The sequence below is a fragment of the Urocitellus parryii genome, chromosome 2 (assembly GCF_045843805.1).
Source record: "Urocitellus parryii isolate mUroPar1 chromosome 2, mUroPar1.hap1, whole genome shotgun sequence".
NCBI lineage: Eukaryota > Metazoa > Chordata > Mammalia > Rodentia > Sciuridae > Urocitellus > Urocitellus parryii.
This window is the reverse complement of record NC_135532.1, coordinates 224,599,416-224,619,452: the sequence shown is the minus strand read 5'-3', so window position 1 is coordinate 224,619,452 and position 20,037 is coordinate 224,599,416. Positions and strand designations below refer to the sequence as shown.

Genomic DNA, 20,037 nt, shown 5'->3' with positions numbered 1-20,037 from the left:
AACAAAGTCATACAGATTTAACAAGAAATACAGCAAGTGTACAACACAAAAGCAAGCGTGCACAAAGCCAAGAGCCCTTGCTCCTGGTTAGGAGGCCCAGACATCAGCAAGACACTTGTTCTGCACATGTACATGTTCTGCACTTTCCAACCTGTGAGCGTAGCTAGGCAAATGCGGAAAGGATGAGCTGGGGAGGACTTGGCCAGCCAGACAGACTCCGTAGCACTCTGTCAGGCTAGAGAAGCACAAGTGCACAAAGGCTTGAGCTCCACTTGGACTTGTTTTCACTGTGGTGCATGTTTTTAGCAGCTCTGAGATTATCCTTCGCATATTATAGGAATGGGTGGATAATATCCACACTGATGCTGTTGAGTGAGGAGAAGCAGATGTGGAAAAGCTACCGGAAGAGCCTGAGGGTGGAGGCCATGCTGGAAGGCACTGTTATCGACTCACAGTCTGTTGGACACTTCCTTCTCAGCTCTGTCTACCGAGAGGCCAGAGACAGCAACATGCCCGTAGGTACCCAAGAGCACACGTGCTGCCCAAGGACAAGGACTCCAAAGAAACAGCTATGTCCAGCTGGAATAAACGCTACAAGAGGGCTGGGGTTATGGCCCAGCAGCAGAGCGCTTGCCTCGCACGTGCAAGACCCTGGGTTTGATCTTCAGCAGCACCACAAAAAAATAAAAAAGTGAAATAAAGGTATTGTGTCCAACTACTACTAAAAAATAAATATTAAAAAAAAAAAAAGCTATAAGAACCTAGAATACCTTGGTATGCACAAAAGTTAGAAAGTGCTTGAAAGGACACAGAAGTCAGCTGAAGTGATTCTCACTGGCCAAATCTAGACCAGCCTGGGCATCAAAATAAGCACAGGGAAGGGGCCATAACCCCTGAATAAATGAACACGCACTGTGTCTTCCTCGGGGTAGAGGATGGGGGGGCAGATGCTTAGGACTCTTTGTAAAGAGCATCTCAGGAAAGAACCGCCACTGGAGGCCAGATGTAAGTGTGAAAAGGCTGGACAGGATGCAGGGTACTGAAGTCTTGGAGTGGCACCCCAGAGACGGTTTACTAGTCATCAAGGGAGAAAGCAACAGAACTAGGAAGAAATCAGACAACTCTGGGCAAATGGTCAAAATCCAAATTATGATCAAAACCCAGAATTATGTCCGGGTCAGAAATACACAGCTGCAAAACACCCAGGCTCTGGAGTTAGGCATGAGGGGTCAAGAAGAGGAGGGTTTGCCTGGCAGGCTGGGAAGGCCATTCTGCCTACCAGGCCTCTGGCTACATCTGGAACCCGGACTGTGGGGGGGTTTCCAGCAGCCTGCAGTATGAGGGCCTCAGTGGGCCGATACTGTGTGCGTGCACAGTGGGTTTATGCCAAACACCTGCTTTGCTTCTGGAATTTTGTAGGTGCCAAGCAGAGGGTTTCAGGTGATTGATTTCAGTAAAAACCCTGAGTGCTGAGTGGCCAGTGAGCTCCCCCAGTATGCAGTGCCTCACACACACTAGCATGTCGCTGCCTACACGTGACTCTGCTGGGAAAAGGCACATGGGGTGAAGTGCAGGGGAAACCAGGCACAGGTCTCCAGAGTCCAACACAATAAACACACACACAAAACATCTCTGCAGCCCAGCCTACAGGCTAAAAGGTCCCCTGGTGATGACTTATGTGCCTTGAATGCTGCTAAATGCGTAGTAGAGTCCACATAGCAAGAAAGGACCCAGAATTATGTCTGGGTCATAAATACACAGCTGCAAAACACCCAGGTTCTGGAATGCTCCCTCTACAGCCACCCAGTCAGTGAAAGAGGTCATGGCTAAGCAGATGAGATGACGACGGCCACCAAGGACAGCACAAGGTGGAGGGTTGCGAAAGGGGCACTAAAGTAAGAATTAAACATAGCTCAAACAGATCAAACCTGATGGCCCCAAGGCACCATGAGACTGCACCAGCACGGAACACGGGAACTGAGATGTACTGGGATCCCAGAGTGCTGCACACTGGCCAGGAGCAGAAACACCCAAGGACATAGCCACGCATCTCGCAAAGCAATGAAGATGAGAGAGCACAGTGCAGAGGCGACCTGAAAGGCAGGCTGGACTTCCACACCCACCCACGGGGCTTCAGCCCACTCCCAACATCTTCTTCTCCCTGAACCAATACTTACACAGCATTCTGTCCAGTAGATATGAAGGAAGGGGAAAGTGAGCAGAGCTTTGTTTCCTTCCTTGGGCAGCAGCTCCTCTTTGAACTGAACAAAGTTTGATTCCAGGTGAATCATCTTTGGAGCCCGGCCATAGGATCTACAAACAATTTTTAAAAAGTAACTGAGAAAACAACTAAACAAGGTTCAGCAGGGATGCAACAATAAATAATTCAATCCTATCTATGAGTTCAGAAGCAAATACAGTATGAGCATGACCAATGCTCTGTGCAGAAGTACTGGAAGCACCTCACACACACCCACGCTCCCTCCTGTAAAGTGCTGCTGCAGAACACACACAGCAACGCTCCCCTGACGGGTCCCATTCCACCAAGGCCCCACAGCCCGAGACAGCTCTCGCACGACAACCACCCCGAAGTCACTGGGAAAGAGGAAACGAGGGCAGCTCTACAAGTCAACTGCACCAGCACTGGTGCTCGGGGGCAACCTGTGTTACCCAAGGAGCAGAGTTACCTCGTGATAAAGAACAGGCTTTTCTTGCAGAGCTCAAATAAAATAGTGGCACAAACCTCCCCTTTTTCCTCAGCCCAAGAAAGAAGCCAAAGAGAGATCCCATGAGTCACACAGCTAACCTAAGGTCCTGAGAGGAGGCTGCTGTGCTCATGCCTAAAAAACAAATTAAGCACCATGTGTCTTTTCCCTGTGCATTTTATTTTCCACCTCGGTAGCTGTGTTTGAAACATCTACGGCTGGATTGTTTTAATTCAGTCTAGGGAGGCTCTGGGTTTAGTCAGTTGAAGCCGATCATACTCCACACAGTTACACTTCTGCTTGAAAGGGTGCCTTCACTATTTGCAAGCTCTCCATCTTCCCCATCCTTTGTGAGGGTAATCAAGTTCTCTTCTTCCATTCTTTTGTTCTGCCAGCTTCAAAGTTTAGCCATCTATTTCTATTTTGGTTATATTTTCACTTTTGGGGGATTTGGGGTGATAAGTTACCAGGCTGGCCTCAAACTTGCAATCCTCCTGCCTCAGCCTCCTGTAACTGGGATCATAGGCATGGGCCATGGTGCACAGCCACGGCAGTTTTTTTTTTCCAACACTTTTTTCTTTTCTTTTTTGCTGTGCTGAGGGTCAAAACCAAGGGCTCATGCACACTCAGCAAACGCTCTACCACTTAGCTATATCCCCACTCCAGCAAGTTTTTACTTTAAATATTCTAACACACCACATTCACCTGGTCTACAGTTACATTCTGAGACTAACACTGGCGTTCTTTGTGGGACGCACCCTCGAGTTACTCAGAGAGGCCAGTACAGCTTCTGATCTTAGAGAAGTCTGTGAACATTGCCGCCTACTGCAGTACCTCCCCACTAAAAGCAGAGGTCCCTGGGGTAGCCCAGGGCCAGGAGCAGGAGACTCTCAGCACGAGACCTCGAGAGGCTCTGGCTCAGCTCTCCCTCTCACTAAAGCATGAACGATGAGCCCTAGTTCAGAGCATTTTCCCTTACCACCTCAAGACGACTGCTGTTAATTTTGGACCTCATACTGCATTTTAGATGCAGTTAGACACTACACATCTGGCTCTTCCTCGCTTTCCTCCAGTCTCCTAGCTCGGTGTTCATTTTCTCTTCAACTATGTGACATCCAGGGATTATTGCAGAGTCCTGGTCAGCTTCTGGGACACTCCTGGTACTGGTTCTGCCAGTCTCCCCTCCCTTCTGTCCCAGCTGCCCTCTCCACTCACCCACCTGCGCAGCATGGGCCATGGTCTTCCGAGCTCCGTCTCCAGCCTGCTCACTGGCCCTTCAGCTAGACAGCTATTGTGCATCTGATAAGGTTTGTTTCAATATTTTTATTTCTAAGATCTAATCAATTCCCATTTTTTACCAAAGTTATATGTGCATAACATACAGTATTAAGCTTTTGGAACACTCACTCGCGCGTGTGCACACACACACACACCCTGCGACGGTGCTGCCTGTCCTGCCCGTCTCTGCCTTCCTTCTGTCTGAGTTTCCTAGTGCTGCTGTAACAAATTACCATGGAGCTGGGGGCTTTGAAACAACATTTGCTTACTGCCTCACACTTCAGGAGGCCAGAAATTCAAAATCAAAAGTCAGCAGGCTTAGCTCCCCTGAGTCTAAGTGGGAGGTTTCTTGTCTCCCTTCCAACTTCTGGGGGCTGCTGACAGCTCTGGGCATTCCCTGGTTTGTGGCTCCATCTCCACCTCCCCCATGTGCCTCTGCATTCTTCCTTTCTGTCTCTTATAAGGACACCTCCTGGATTTGGGGTCCATCTTAACCCAGGATGATCTCACAGTGAGCCTTACCTTACGTATACCTTCAAAGACACTTACTCCTAGTAAGGCCCCATTCTGATGTTTCAGGTGGATATCCCTCACCTAAGACTCCTGAGTTTGATGGGCACTCCATCGGTCTTTCCCAGGCCACTACTTTTCCTGAGATAAACTCTCCACCTTCTTGCCCAGGAGCGGTCTGGCTGTAGACCTCCTGGCCCTGGGCTTGAGCTGTTCAGAACTTAGCTGCTAGTCTTAGAATGGCCCCTCTCCCTGACTTCTGCAGGGCCTCACATCCATGGGTCGAGAGCCTCTCTGTCCACTGAAGGTCCTTCAGGCTTCTGCTGAGGCAAGGCAAGAGCCATCTGCATGGATGCCACTGATGGATGGGGTGGGCACCTGGGTTGTGCTCCTTGTCCACACCTCTGCCAGCCTACTTCCCAGAGTGGGCCTCGCCCTTGCCTGCCAAGGCTCTGCACTTGGTCATGCATTATGAACCCAGGCTGGGGCTCAGCTATCTCAGCTTTTCTTTCCCAACCTTTCCATCTTCCTCCTTCTCCCACAGATGTGTCCACATCTCTCAGCTGCTGTTGTCCCCTCTCTCTCTCTGCTATGGTCTGTACATGTGCACCACAGTTCATATGTTGGAAACCTGCAAGAGTGTGAAGAGGTGGGACCCTCAAGAAGAGCTTAGAATAGGAGCCGCTGCATGGGACTGGACGGTGCCATTATCTGGCAGCAGTTCCACTGCTGCAGGTGTGGGTTTCTTAGGAAAGAAGAGTCTGGCCCTCTGCCTCTCCGTCTTCCCTGTGGGATCTTTCCACCACATCAGCACAGAGTAGAAGGCCCTCGGCAGATGCCACCCGATCTCAGCCTTTGCAGCCTCCAGAACTGCGAGCCAAGTGACTTTCTGCTCGCTGTGGGAGCTGCAGGCTGTGGCGTTCCTCTGGTAGTACTAAAGGGCCAAGGCACCATCCTTGTGTGGGTCCAACAGTGCAGTCCTTGGCTCTCATTTAGAGGGCTTTCAAGAAGGTGCAGAAATGGCAACATATGCAATCTAAGTGGCTTCTCCATTCAGTTTTCTTTCCCTCATTACCTCCATCTTGCTTCACGAACATCCCTTTCTTCTTGTATCTTCCTGAACGTTCAATAACACATGCTTATTTGAAATCCTGCACAATTACTCCGCTTCTTTAGGCATTAAGTTCTGCACTGGCTGAAGTGTTCTCTCTCTCAGCCACTGGGCCTCCCGGCATGTGAACGTGCTTTCTCTAAGAACATCCTCTCTCATGCGGCACTCCTGACGCCCACAGTACAGCTGAGGCTCACTAACACTGAGACACCATCATCAGGCACAGAAACCAGACTCATGCCTGAGGGCCAGGGCAAGTCACCAGAGAGCCTTTCACATTGATAGGCAAAACCAATGGTCAGAGAGGAACACCACACAAAAGCCACAGTGACAGGGACGGGGGAACAACAGGAGGTCAGGATGCACCCTGACTACATCAGGTTACCTTACTGATGTGTAAAAACCCAAACATTTCCACAAATAATATCTCACCAGGAAGATTCCCAGCCAATGACTTCCTCTGGACAAGTCCGTAGACAATGGGACCTGTGTGTACTCAAGAGGCCAACTACAGGGACAGGTGACCGGGCCTCTCTTCTATTTTTCCTTCTAATTTCTAAGTAACATCTTTTCATATAGCTTCTTATCCTTAAGGAAAGTACACGGGTGCTTGGTGAGAAGCTCTGGTAGCCCAGCTGCTAAGGGGTATATGTCTCCCCAGCAAGCTGCCTGTACCTTCAAGATACTGTGATTCACCAGAAAGAATCACAAGTCATTCCTACAAACATTAGTCTTTAACTTAAAAAAAAAAAAATTGCCATCCAATGTCTCATTAAGAAAATCATGCTGGAGCTAGCTAGAAAGCACAGCCCTTGCCTAGAATGCTCAAGGATCAAGCACCCCAAAAATTACAGAGCATCGTCCAATGCCTTCAACAGTAAGACGCAGCTCAGGGGAAGCCCTTCCATTCTTGATGACAGAGGCCCTCGCTTGTGCTGCTTCGCCTGCTCTCACACCCAGAAACTGCAGGTGGGGCTACAGCCCAAACCCAGACACTGTACCTTCTCCACTCCATTGGCTCTCTGGGAAGCTGCTGGGAAAGTGTCGGATAAATAGAGGTAAACAAATTCTGATCTCCAGCACCTACAACGGAATGAAGAGAAATCCAGTTATGGCACTTGTAGGTGGGTAAATATAGACAAAACATGCTTTTATCAAAGTGTATTGTTGGGCAATTTTTTTCAGTAAAAGGACATCACAAACAAGATTGTTTTGTGTCTCTAAATGACTAATCTCAAAAACATCCAACACTTGACACATATAGCTGAACTTAACCTCTCAATACCCCCATGAGATGGCCAGGGCTCTCCACAGGAGAACAAGGATCAGGAAGGCGAGAGGCCCGCCAGAGGCCATGAAGTCAGGAGCTGCTCAGCCCCCAGCCCTGTGCTCTCCAGCCTTCGGAACTGTGTAAGAGCCAGAAAACTCCACATGGGAAGGGAAACCCAAGGGATGAACGTGGACGCCTTCCTCCAAGTAACTCCAGCGTCCCCCAATGCCAGCAGGAGCTGCAGTGCTCACCCCCCAGCCTCTCACCTGGCCCTGGCCAGGATCTCCTGGGAGGAAACAACTCACAGACAGGAAAGCAAGGCTGGAGAGGTGGCTGTGTCGGGGTGCAAAGCCAGCCCACGGCAGGTATGGTTACAGCAGGGACGTGCAGGTTCACACTGCACACCCAGCTCTTTCATCCTAGCTTTACAGAAGCAAAAAATCCATTTACTTCTCTCAAGAAATGATGGCATAACCTTTTAATGGATGCTAAAACTGTTACACTCAGAAGGTCCTCTTTAAGCAAAACCATTTTCATCACTGCCTTTATACTGATCTAAAGAAGTCATCAGAAACTGATGTAGACCATTAACACACTTGCTTATTTTGTGATCATGAACCTAAAAAAACTCTAAAAAAAAACCCACATGATGATGTCAAGTCACTGCAGAGAGAAAGCTCATTTATTTATTTTTTGTTCTTTTTAGTTATACCTGATAGTATTTTGACATACCACATATACACAGAGTGTAACTTCCCATTTTTGTGGTTGTACACGATATGGAGTCACACTGGTCATGTATTCATGTACGAACATAGGAAAGCTATGTCCACTTCACTCTCCTGTCAAGAAAGGTCATTTCTCTATATATGAGTGGAGTGGTTGGGGTGGCACTGGGAACCTCACTGTCCAGTCCCTGTCCTGCTCCTCCACTGACCAGCTGCCTAAGGGTCATGAGCTAGCCATGCCATCAAAAGAGACAGGGCACCTCTGTGTCTTTTCACAATGTCAGAATTTACTAAATAAAAATAAATTCACCTACTCAGTCCATTTATCCACTTCACTGAACTGGGTACTCGTGATTTCACTTGGTGACAGTGACCCCAGCATCACAAGGTCTTCTTTCTATTCCAATCTTAACCTCTATTATCAACAAACTCAAGTCATGCATCACACTTCACTTGATGACAAACAGGTCACAGAAAGGCTGAGAAAGGCTAAGACAGCCACAGGATTCAAAGACCTCGCTAGAAGTGAAGGCAGGGCTGACACAGATGCAGAAAGTCACACAGGTGACCAGACACGGTGCACAGGGCAGCACTGAGGTGTCAGCTGTAAGTGGGCTGTGTGGCCACAGGGGAGACAGGCTGAACTGAAACCTGGGAGAGGTGGCTCTGGCCATCTTCCTGGGCAAGGATCCTGAGGAGTGGCCACGTGACAAGTCCACACCTGCCACGCCAGCGTGAGGCACTCTCCTCTTACACAAGGGGCTACATCTGGTGTGGCTGGCAGCTCTGTGTGTCTGATGGGACCTGACATGCCACATGCCCATGGACGGACTCCTATTTAATAAGTTCACAGATGGTAATTTCTTTTTGGCATGAATAAGTCATTGGTCAGTTTGTGCCTTATGATTGGGCTGGGCACCAGGTGGCTCACCTGTACGAACAAGGTGTAGTAAAGTTTCTACCTTGGCACCTGTACTCAAAATGTAGTAACATGGCAAACTGCTGCTTTATGACATGGAGTCACTCGGGGCAAGCAAGGCCTGAAAGCCGCCGTCCTGTACACCATGGGGTCACCCAGGGCAGGGACAGCCTACTCTCCACAGTAAGCTTGGGGATTTAGTGCCTCGGGGATCAGATGTAAAACAGAAAGTAAAAACGGCTCCCCAGCAAGGCCACAGGGCGAGTGAGCAGTGGATGTGCAGATGTAACCTAGAGTAGTGGTAAAAGGGCTGCTGCTGCTACATTTTTATGGAGATAAAAATAAATTTTATATTTTCACTTAGCACTTTCATCTTGTTCATTTATTTGGCAGTCATCTCAGAAATCAATTCAGTGAGAAAATCTTTAGCACCAGGGTGTGTAGCTCAATGGCAGAGCATTTGCCTATCATGCTGGGGCCGTGGGTTCAATCCCCAGCACCACCAAAACCAAACAAAACAGAAACCAAAAACACCTCTTCTGTCAGCTTCAAGTTTATTTTTTGCCAATTTCTATTGCCTCATTAAAGGTTTCCATAGATATATAAAAATCTTTACTATTCACTAGATGGAAACTAAGCCAACCACATGGAAGCTTTCTCTTTTTTTATTAGTTTTCCATATAACATCTCACTCACACACACATGCACACACAGTCCCTGCCATGCAGTGTCACATAAGTACACAAGGAACATGTACACAGAGTCTGATAACCCTCACAAGCTTGCCCCATACAGCCTTCTGTATGTCGACCAGGGTCGACCAGAGCTCTGGTCTGCGACAGAACCTGCACAGGTGAGGGGCAGCAAGCGTTTCACATCTGAAGCTCTCGGCCAGGGCTGGGTGAGCCCCTGGTCGGGACTCAGAGAAGCAGTGTGGTGGTGGGATCCGGCCTCGAGTGGCCCCTCAATAACAAACAGCAGAATGAAATATGTGATCTATCTAACACGCGCTAAATAGAAGACTCTGCAGAGACGGCAGCTCTTCAAACATGCTGCTGAACGCAAGCCGCGATCCAGTTTAGGTTATGTCCTCAAGTTTGGAAACGTCACTATGGAGGGCGCATCTTCAAGCCCAAGCCCGCCCCTGCTTGCTCAGAGACCACATGTTCATTAACTGCTCCTTATCAGCTTTCGGGAAGACAGAGTTTCAAATAAAATAAAATAAAAAACCTCTGAGGTCACAAACTGGGAAGTTGTCTCAGCCTGTTCAATAATGTACAGTGTGGATTTGCTGTAATTCATGCCCAATGTCAATACCATAATGAAAATTAATCTTTCAAACTGGGAATTCTGTCATGGGGAAAACTAATGTTGAACACATAACTATGGAGCAGGGAACCCCCACACCAGCGTCCTCCTGAAGTATATGTATGAAAGGCTTCCACATCTGGGGCTGGGTGGGAAGCAAGGAGAAACATTGCCTAAAAAAAAGGATCCAGATTACATGAGCAGGAAGCAAGGCCAAGTCACCCCTGTCTCTTACTCAGACACTGCCCCACTTCACTGGAAGCCCTCCACTGTTTAAAGAAGACCTCATTTTAAGAAGCCATTTGCAGTCAGTGAGATGGGGATCTTCTTCCCTTGGCTGCCTGATGTCACGGACCCCAGCCTCGGGTCTGCTGGAATGCCACGAAGTTCCATCACACACAGGGGACCTGCCCGGTTGTCACTGGCTTTAGTTATGTATGCCCACCCACCTGGCCTTCCTCCTGGTCCTTATGTGGCCTCTGCTTCTCCTCCTCCAGATCCTCAGCCCTGCATACACACACTCGTATATTCTCTCTTCCTCCCTCTGTTCTTCTCTCCCAGGGGTGACCAAGAGAAAACAGCACAGCACATTAGTGCTCATTGAGTTTATGCTATGGGAATTTGCAGAGAAGGGACTACGACAGACACATAAAGACGAGACAAAGATATACAGTCCCAGCCAGGAGCCGTGGTGCAGGCCTGCAATCCCAGTGGCTTGGGAGGCTAAGATGAGAGAATTGTAAGTTCAAAGCCAATCTCAGCAAAAGCAAGGTGCTAAAAAACACAGTGAGACCCTGTCTCTAAATAAAATACAAAATAGGGCTGGGATGTGGCTCAGTGGCTGAGTGCTCCCAAGTTCAATCCCTGGTACCAAAAAAAAAAAAAAAAAAAAAAAAGATATAAAGTCCCCAAACCCAAAGTTCTTATTTATTTATTTAGTAACCAGGGATTGAACCCAGGAGTGCTTAACCACTGAAACACATCCAAGTCCCCAAAGTCCTCTCTCTTTTAACTTGAGGGACAACTGAGCACACATGCCATGGAGGTTCAGAGGTCCATCCAAGGAGATGACCGTCATCTTCTCCAGCCCTCTAAGACCAGACTTCACTTAAAATTCTAAAAAATTTCAAAAGAAAAAGATTGGATAAATGTACCCAAACTGAAAAACACCAAAGAATCAGTATTTAACAGTTAACATAGATTACACAAAAGAAAACAGGAGTGTTGTAGCAGCTGGAAGGAGTCGTGACACTGAAGAGGCCCCACCTGTTCCAGGTGTGCCCTGCTTTGGGCTATGGACGGACGCGTTTTCAAACCACTTTATCCAGATTACCCTTCACCTCCCGGCAGTTTCCTAACAGTACAGACATGAAAGAGGAGAATTTGGCAGTTTAGCAAAATACTCTTAACATTTACCACAGACCACAGCCTTCTTGCAGGGCTCTATCCCAACGCATGCTAGAAGGCAGCTGCCAGCACAGGCTGTCTGACACAGGGCATTTAAAACAGCGAAATGAAAAACAACTCAAATGTACCAATGGGGACTAGCAGTGTAGACCTCAGAACTGCTACAACACGGTGGAACTCTACACAACTGTGAAAAGGAGTGTGCCATACAGCCCAGCACATGTTGAGTGCAACGAGGGGCAAGGCATTTAGGCGGTCGTGTGGCACCCCACACGGTGGCTCCCTGGATCTGCAGCACAGTCATCATCTGGCCTTGGTCACACACTGGTCAGACCCTGCTCAGCCCTGCTCATGCAGAACTCCAGGCATCTAACAAGTCCACCAGGGGATTCCAACACAACTCAAGCTTGAGAACCTCCAATCACCCCAAGTCCCTCGAGAGCTGAGATTTTTCAGTGCACAAGAAAATATAAAAGACAGCGTAGTTCACTGAAACCCCAGTCTTTGATTTTAATTTAAAATACTGCTTTCCCTAAAAGGAACCAGGGCTCCTTGCACAATCAGCGGACTGTGGACTGGGGAGGGAAATGTACAAAGTGAGCTGGGGCACTTGCCACGCCAGACAGTGAGAACCAGCCTCTGAAGCCAGCCTGAAAGAGGCTCTCCGCAGCCAAAGATGCGACAACATGCACACAATGAGACAGCCGCCACCACAGCCTCAAGTACACCCAGCAATTCTGTGACCCTTTAAAAAAGCCACCCGATCACCACTGCAGGGTGCTAGTGAACCAGCTCATTTTGGGGAAAGGTCAATTGTGCAGCACCACTGCACTACTGGGTGAGCAAACACTGTAAGCAGTAAGCATGCATGTATACATGCACACACACACACACACACCCTTTCTGTAGCAAGATTCCAACCAACAAATGAAAAATGCCAAAATTACAATATTACCATCTTGCAACATTTAAGGATGGAATGGAAAACCAATCAGACACACCACCACTGAACAGCGTGCAGAACCAAAAGGAACTCAGCAGCAGCGGAGCAGCCGACACAAGGTGGCCTACAGCACATGGCAAGCCACAGGAGGAGTAGGGAACTGACTGCATAAAAACTGTGTCTGAACGCTAGTTTACAAAGTTGGGAAGGTTAAGGCAAATGGGAAATATAAACATTGAATAGTTCACGTTAAGAATTATTTGGGGTATGTTAAAAGTTGGTAGTGGGCTGGGGATGTGGCTCAGGTGGTAGCGCGCTTGCCTGGCATGCGTGCGGCCCGGGTTCGATCCTCAGCACCACATACCAACAAAGATGTTGTGTCCGCCGAGAACTAAAAAATAAATATTAAAAATTCTCTCTCTCTCGCTCCTCTCTCATTCTCTCTTTAAAAAAAAAAAAAGTTGGTAGTGATGTCTTTAAAGTCCTTATCTAGAGACATATTCTAAGCTCAAATACCATAACAAAGTGACACAGACAGGTAGGCTCAACAGCAGAAATGCACTTCCCACAGTTCAGAGTTGGAAGTCCAAGCCAAGGTGTCAGCAGGTCCACTTGCTGGGAGGCCTGCTCCCTGGCTTGCACATGCCCACCTTCTCAATGCATCTCACCTGGCCTTTCCGTGAGATGGAGTAGTAGGAGTGGGAGACTCAGCACCTCTTCTCCTCTTCTTACAAGGCCACCGATCCTATCACGAAGGGCTCCCACCCTCTTAGCCTAATGTAACCAAAGGCTCCACCTCCTAAATGCCATCACGTGGGAGCTGGAGTCTCATAGGAGTTGGAGGGGGCACAAACATTTAGTGTACAGCAGATACAGTTGTGACATGCCTTTATCATAAACATTTATATGATGTCTGAAATTTGCTCCAAAATAATATAGAATGAGGCAGGGACTGCCCAACTCACTGGCTGCTAGGAGGAGAGCTCTTGAGAGCTGGACCTTTGCTCACAGATAAAGCCCCACCAAACACCCACAATAGTGCCTGGCATGGAACAGGGGCTGGTACAGTTTCAAGTAGTAAAAATGCCTCAGCGGGCTGGGGATATGGCTCAAGCGGTAGCGCGCTCGCCTGGCATGCGTGCGGCCCGGGTTCGATCCTCAGCACCACATACCAACAAAGATGTTGTGTCTGCTGAGAACTAAAAAATAAATATTAAAAAAAAAAAATTCTCTCTCTCTCTCTCTCCTCTCTCACTAAAAAAAAAAAAAATGCCTCAGCACTCATGTGACACACCAATCAAACCAGGACCCCACAGGATAGGAGTAATGGAGTAATGGCAAATTTTCAGACTCCAAATTACATTTTGGAATGAGTAAGACTACTAAGAATTTCTAGTGTGAGTTTGAGTTCTTAGAATGCTCAATGAAATTTATTTTATTTTATTTTTAATTTTTATTCTTAAGTTTTTTTTTTTTTTAGGTGGACACAATATCTTTATTTTACATTTATGTGGTGCTGAGGATTGAACCCAGTGCCTTGCGAATGCCAGGCGAGCACTCTACCACTGAGCCACACCCCAGCCCCTCAATGAAATTTAAAAAGTGATTTTCCATTTTACTTAACTCTCTGGAAAAGGCTGTCTCTGAGGGCTAGTTTTAGAGACAGACCTGCCTGTGCCTGTGGGCAGATGGAGTCTGACTTCCCTGAGCACTGGTGAGCCCATGCTGGAGGAGAGCCAAACCTCTCGGAGCTGGCCCTTGTGGTTACTCAGCACTGATAACCACGGTCACCCAGAGCACAACTGGCCCTCTGCTCTTCAAAATAACTTCAAAATAACCTCAGACAGCCCTCCCATTGTCAAACTTGATGTTTAAAAGCTTATTTTTAAAATTATCTCTATTTGTTTAAAAGCTTATTGACTGGTCCAGGTGAACTAAAATGCCCACAATTGGTGTGCTCCAGATTTTATCACCCAAATGGGTTGTTCTCAGTTCTAAGGCTTTGCTGAAAACTTCAACTCTGAAATGTATGCAATGACCTAAATGTTAACTGCTCTCAGCTGAAAATAGGAAAACTTTCCAAACATACAATGCTCTCAGGTGCAACCAAGGTCTAAAACTGATTTTAGTTTCTTCATTATTTCCCTACTCATGTATTTTTTTTAATTTGCAAACAAGGGTCTAAAATAATATTGAGAAAGGAAATACCGTATAATAGATATCCAAAAAAGGCCGAACAAAGGCATTTATTTCCACAGGGAAAAAGTAAGAGTGTGCAGAAGGGGCTGCTCTTCTTCTCAGAAGAGGCAATTCCACTCGGTGTCAACACCCAGAAGAATCCAAAGCCCCAAAGCCAGGAACACGGACTCTTGGTCAAGAGGTCGGGAAGGACAAATTCACAGAAGCAGAAGAAGCATGTAAAACTGACACCTGGTGAATGCTAGCCACTGACGCTCAGCAGAGGGGGTTGAGGGGCGGACCCTCAGAGCTGGGTGTCCACATGACCTCGTTTGGAGAAAGGCTCTGTGGAGATGGGATCAAGTTCAGGGTGATCATCCCAGATTACCTGGAGATACATACTGTCCTAGGCCCTAAATCTGATGACAAGTGACAAGTATAGGAGAAAGAGAAAACACAAGGTGAAATAAACAGGGAGAGGAGGTGGCCAAGAGATGACGGAGTGACCAGCCAAGGGTCGGGGATGCTAGGGCTGCTGGGAGCCGCAGGAGGTACAGAGGCTCCTTGACTTCAGCCATCCACCTCCAGGATGGGGTGGGGGATCGATTTCTGTTGTTTTAAGCCACCCAACTTGTACTACTTCTGTTATGGCAGCCCTAGGAAACTGATACAAGCAGGATGAATACAGTGCCCTTCCAACTCACCAGGGCACGTTTCTCCTCACCTCATAAACGTTAAGGCAGCACAAGTAAACAGGTACTCCAGAATTCAGGAGACATCAAACTACTAATAAATCTATAAAAAGAACCTCATGGACAAAAGATACATACACACTAAAATAATTACGATAACACTGGGTTGGACAAAGAGTGCTTTTTGGTTTGGGTTTTATTTAGGGGCAGGGAGGGCACTGAAGATTGAACCCAGAAGTGCTTTGCCACTGAGCTACATCCCCAGTCCTTATATTTTTTATTTTGAGACAGGGTCTTGCTAAGTTGCTGAGGGTCTCACTAAGTGGTCAAGGCTGGCTTTGAACTTGCAATATTCCTACCTCAGCCTCCCGAGTCATTGGAATTATAGGATGAGCCACTGATCCTGACCAGAGAGTTTTTACGTATGACATGAAAAGCACTATAAGAAAAATTAAGGGTTTGTCAAAAATTAAATAGTTTGCACTTCAAAAAGACACCATTAAGGAAATGAAAGGGCAAACCAAACTGGGAAAAAAAATCTTCAAATCATGTCCAAAAAAGGACATATATACAGAAAAATTAAATGAACTTTTGCAAGTCAATAGTAATGCAATTAAGGGCTGGGGCTGTAGCTCAGTGGCAGAGCACTTGCCTAGCATGCGTGAGGCACTGGATTCAATCCTCAGCACCACATAAAAATAAACAAATAAAATAAAGGCATTCTGTCCATCTACAACTAAAAAAAAATTTTTTTTAATGCAATTAAAAGATGGGAAAAAGACCCGAATAAACATTTCACTGAAGAGAATACAGCATTTAGGGAAACGCAAATAAAACTTAAAGCAGATGCCACTTTATATTCATAAGATGATAATAGTTAAAAAATAAAAAGACAACTTATCACTGAGGATATGGGAAAACTGGAATCTTTGCTAGACTGCAGTGGGAATGTTAAGCAGGACAGCCACCTTGAAAAGTATATAAATAAATGAATAAAATAAAGATCCACCAACATCTCAAAAAATATTTTTTAAAAAAAGTTAAACATAACCTTATCATGTGACACAGCCATTCTCCCCTAAGAATCTTCACATGAAAAATGAAAACACAGGTGTACATGCAAGCAAATTTTCATGGCAGCATTATTCACAAGGCCAAAAAGTGGAAACAATCCAAGTGCCCATCAACTGGTGACAAGATGACCATGCTGAGGAACAGCCATAGAGTGGAATCCTCCTCAGCACTAACAGAAGGCATGCTGACAGCAGTGCACTGCGTGCACCTAAACTCCGCAGATAAAAGCAGCCAGATGCAAAGACCACACCTGCATGGCTGCACTGCGCACAATATCTAGGAAACCAACCTGTAGACGTGGAGCACGGGGTGCCCCAGCTGGGGCAGAGCAGGGATTAACTGCTACCTCTACCAGCATTCTTTTGGAGGTAACAGGCTGAAATGTTATGATGACTAGAGAATTCTAAAAACTTACCAAAAGTAGTGTTCAATTATAGTATGTACATTAAAGTCAATAAAGCCATTAAAACTATGATTTTTTTCCTACCAAATAATAGTTGGGTTTTTATCCCCACAACCCATCAGCCTGTCAAAAAATAAAAAAGATACATTCTCCCCTACCTAGTGTAGGGAAATCAAACCTGGGTATAGCTTTTCACAGGGATCATTTGGAAGAAAGTTTCACAAGTCAAACTCCTCACCTTTTGATCCAAAAATTCCACTTCTAGATTCCACACTTGATAATAAAGATGGACTGATGTTCTCCTAGTGCATTTGTAAGGTTTCAAGTTCAGTTTTATAGAATAAGAAGTGTATCTTTGTCCAAGGCCTCCTCCAAACACCAGATGACCTCTCCTTAAGGATGCTTCAGAAGATCCTCCTGGGCCCCAAGAGTACCTTGGTTTGGTCACCTAGTTATATTTTACTGACTTGAGGTTTAAAAAAAGCCTAACCAAACACAGCTCCTAAGACCTTGCAAATCTGGTCTCCAGATGGGTGCAGCGGCTGTGGCACACGCCTGTAACCCCAGCAGCTGAGGTAAGAGGATCACGAGTTCAAAGCTAGCCTCAGCAACAGCGAGATGCTAAGCAACTCAGTGAGACCCTGTCTCTAAATTAAAAAAAAAAAAACAAGGGGCTGGAGATGTGGTTAAGTGCCCCTGATTTCAATCCCCAGTACAAAAAAAAACTGCTTCCTGGCCAACCAGTTAGCTCTATTTGTTTTACTGGATTAATGGGTTCCTCAATTCAAAACATCCAAACAGAGAATGTGCCTGTGTCAAAAAGGGCATATAATTTACCTAAAACAAACCAGAGAGATCAGGATTCAAACTCTCCAAGGATTTTCTACAAAGCTCTGTTTGTACTTCATAATTTTATGGCAGCAAAACCTTCCGTCTTATGGAAACAAGGACGACATACAGCAGGGTTTTCCCTTGGAGAAATGCTCACTCACTCATCTTACTTACTCAGCACCTGCCCATGCCAAGCACTGTGCAAGGTGCCAGAGTACAGCAGTGGCCAAAGAGACAACGTCCCTATAGTCATGAGCCTCACACCAGCCGGGGTTAGGGTGGAGAGACAATGAACACAAAAACAAGCACTGGCGTCGGGGGTTGCTGAGCCAAGATGGCGAAATCAATGGGATCCCAAACCTAAGTGGTGTGGGGGAGGTGGTCAGAGCAGACCTAGAGTTTGGTGACATTTGAGCAGATACCAGAGGGCAGGCAGGAGCCACCATGTCCCAGGAACTCAGGAGAAGAGAAGGCAGAGAGACACAGTGACAAAGGCCAGAGGCCAATGCAGGTTGCAGGGGTCCCGGGCACAGCAAGGAAGCCAGCAACAGGGTGGGGGCTGTGTGTCTAAGGGGTCTTTGAAGATTGCTCTTGTTCTGTTTTTCATTTTTGCTTCTTTGTGCTGGGGGTAAACCCCTGGGCCTCGTGAATGTTGGTAAGAGCTCCACCACTGAGGTATACCCCAGTCCTGTGGAGGTTCCAGGAAGGTAATGAGCCACTGGAGGGGCGGAGCAGAGCGCTCAGACGCTGGAACTTCTTGGAAGGAGGCTAGATGGAACAGGGAGGCCAACTGGGAGGCCGAGGCAGTGGTCCTGGGAAGATGAAAACACCGAAGAGTTGGGAGCAGCAGTAAAGGAGAGAGAAACAGCCAGACTCTAGACATAGTTCAAAACTAAACAGATTACACGTGCTGACCACTGAACGTCAGCTATAGTGGGATAAAAAGGGATTCATGAACAACTCCAAAGTCATTGATCTGTAATTTAAACTCAAAAGTTCTCTAAGGCCAAAGAACCGTGAATAGATTTACAGTTCACTTTAAGAACAGACCCAGACGAGAAATGACTTGGGAAGAGGAAGGACAGCAGAAAGGAAGGCAGGAGTAGAGGAGGAAAGGACAGAAACAGGAAGCTGGCAATTAAGGACCTGTGGTCCCAATCCTCCTGGTCTGCAGATGGGCACAAAGCCAGTAAGAGAGTGGGCCCTGGAGATCCACCTGTATCCTGTGAGATCACATACACTAAGTCACCTCACCCCATCAACTGGCAAAGAATATTCCTGTACAAAAACTCCACGGCAGCTGTTGGGATACAGTGCTTAATAGACCTAACTGCTTAATGAACGCAAGCCCCAGGTATCCCCTTTAACCTAGAGGTGGTCTGGAAACTCACTGAAACCCAAGGCATGTGAGCAGACGGGTCTCTTCTCAGCAGCTGACTTCCTGTGCACTGACTACCTCCCAGCCACTCTCTCCAGAGCTTCATACTTAGTCGACCCAACTGTCCATGTCACAGATGAGGTCTGCAGAGATCAAGTGTGGCCAAGGTCACTACCTGAAGACACAATTGCTCCTAACCAGCCTCAGGCAGAATGCCACACCTATAGAACAAGGTGAGCACTCTGGTGATACCTTTACTCCTGCCTCCAAACACACCCAGGATCTGGAGGAGGACAGCTTCCCCCCTTCTCAATCATGATTCAGCCTACATGATTCAAAACCTACATGTGTGTTTCCCAACTAAGAAAAAAAAAAAAGTTCCTTCCAAATCAGTGGAAAACAATGCTTCCATCCCAAGCACCACACCTCCAAACCTGGAGGAAAATTATAATGTTCAAGTGCAAAAAGGTTAGCCTGCAAGGGAACCCACACTCCAACCAGGTACACACATTTACATCCCTGCTGCCTTTCTTCCCCTGTCAAAATGGAAAGATTTGGAACATCAGATCTGGAACCCCAAAAACAGATTCAGAAAAAGGAAATGGGCAACATAAGATGTTACCAGCAAAAAAAGATCATCTGGATGGAGAGAACTATTATTTTTTCGATATTATATAACTCCAAGTTGACAGCATGTGCTATCTTAGGCACCGTGCCTAACAGTGAACAAAGAAAAGTCACAAATCAGTGGAAGGATGTTGACTTTGTCCATGAATGAGACACCTGGAGAAAGAACAGGTCTTTCCTAGCAGGTCCTGGGTCAGAAACCTAAGTCTTTATTCTGAAACAGAATTGACCATATAGTTGGGGTGGGGTAGGGGAATCTAAGCTAGAACTTAAATTTAGATCAAATGGATTCCCTGGATTTGTTTCAGTTCATTGAGCATTCTCATGATTAATATATTATACAATAGATATTCAAACTGCTCTGACTGGGTGATTCATCGCCCAGCCCCACTGCAGAATAGTTTCAGAAGCATTCTTCAGTATTTACAAGCTCTAACTAGCCTTAGTGCAAAGTGGATCCTCTCCTGAAGTAGTCTCTCCTCACCAGAGCCCATTAGGCAAAAGTTAACAATCTTAATGATGGATCAAAATGTATTAAAACTTTCAGGCAGCTTCAAAATAGTATTTAAATAATTCAGCAAGGTTTAAAGTAACAATCTACTCTATTTACCCCTAATGTCTGGGAATCTCTCATTCTTCTCATGCCCATGCATCTGCCTAACAATGTTAGTACCA

The 20,037-nt window shown here is 46.6% G+C and overlaps 1 protein-coding gene across 2 annotated transcripts in view; it reads right to left on the bottom strand.

The window, feature by feature from the left end:
• Trappc10 (trafficking protein particle complex subunit 10) overlaps positions 1–20,037 on the bottom strand; it is a 76,570-nt gene that overhangs the window by 53,680 nt on the left and 2,853 nt on the right. Inside the window, exons 2-3 of one of the 2 annotated variants that reach the window (XM_026410060.2) lie at positions 6,606–6,687; positions 2,178–2,313 (exon numbers count right to left, since the gene is read on the bottom strand). In XM_026410060.2, the coding sequence (XP_026265845.1) occupies positions 2,178–2,313; positions 6,606–6,687 (218 nt within the window). The remainder of the gene's footprint in view (positions 1–2,177; positions 2,314–6,605; positions 6,688–20,037) is intronic. The other variant, XM_026410061.2, reaches the window with a different exon arrangement.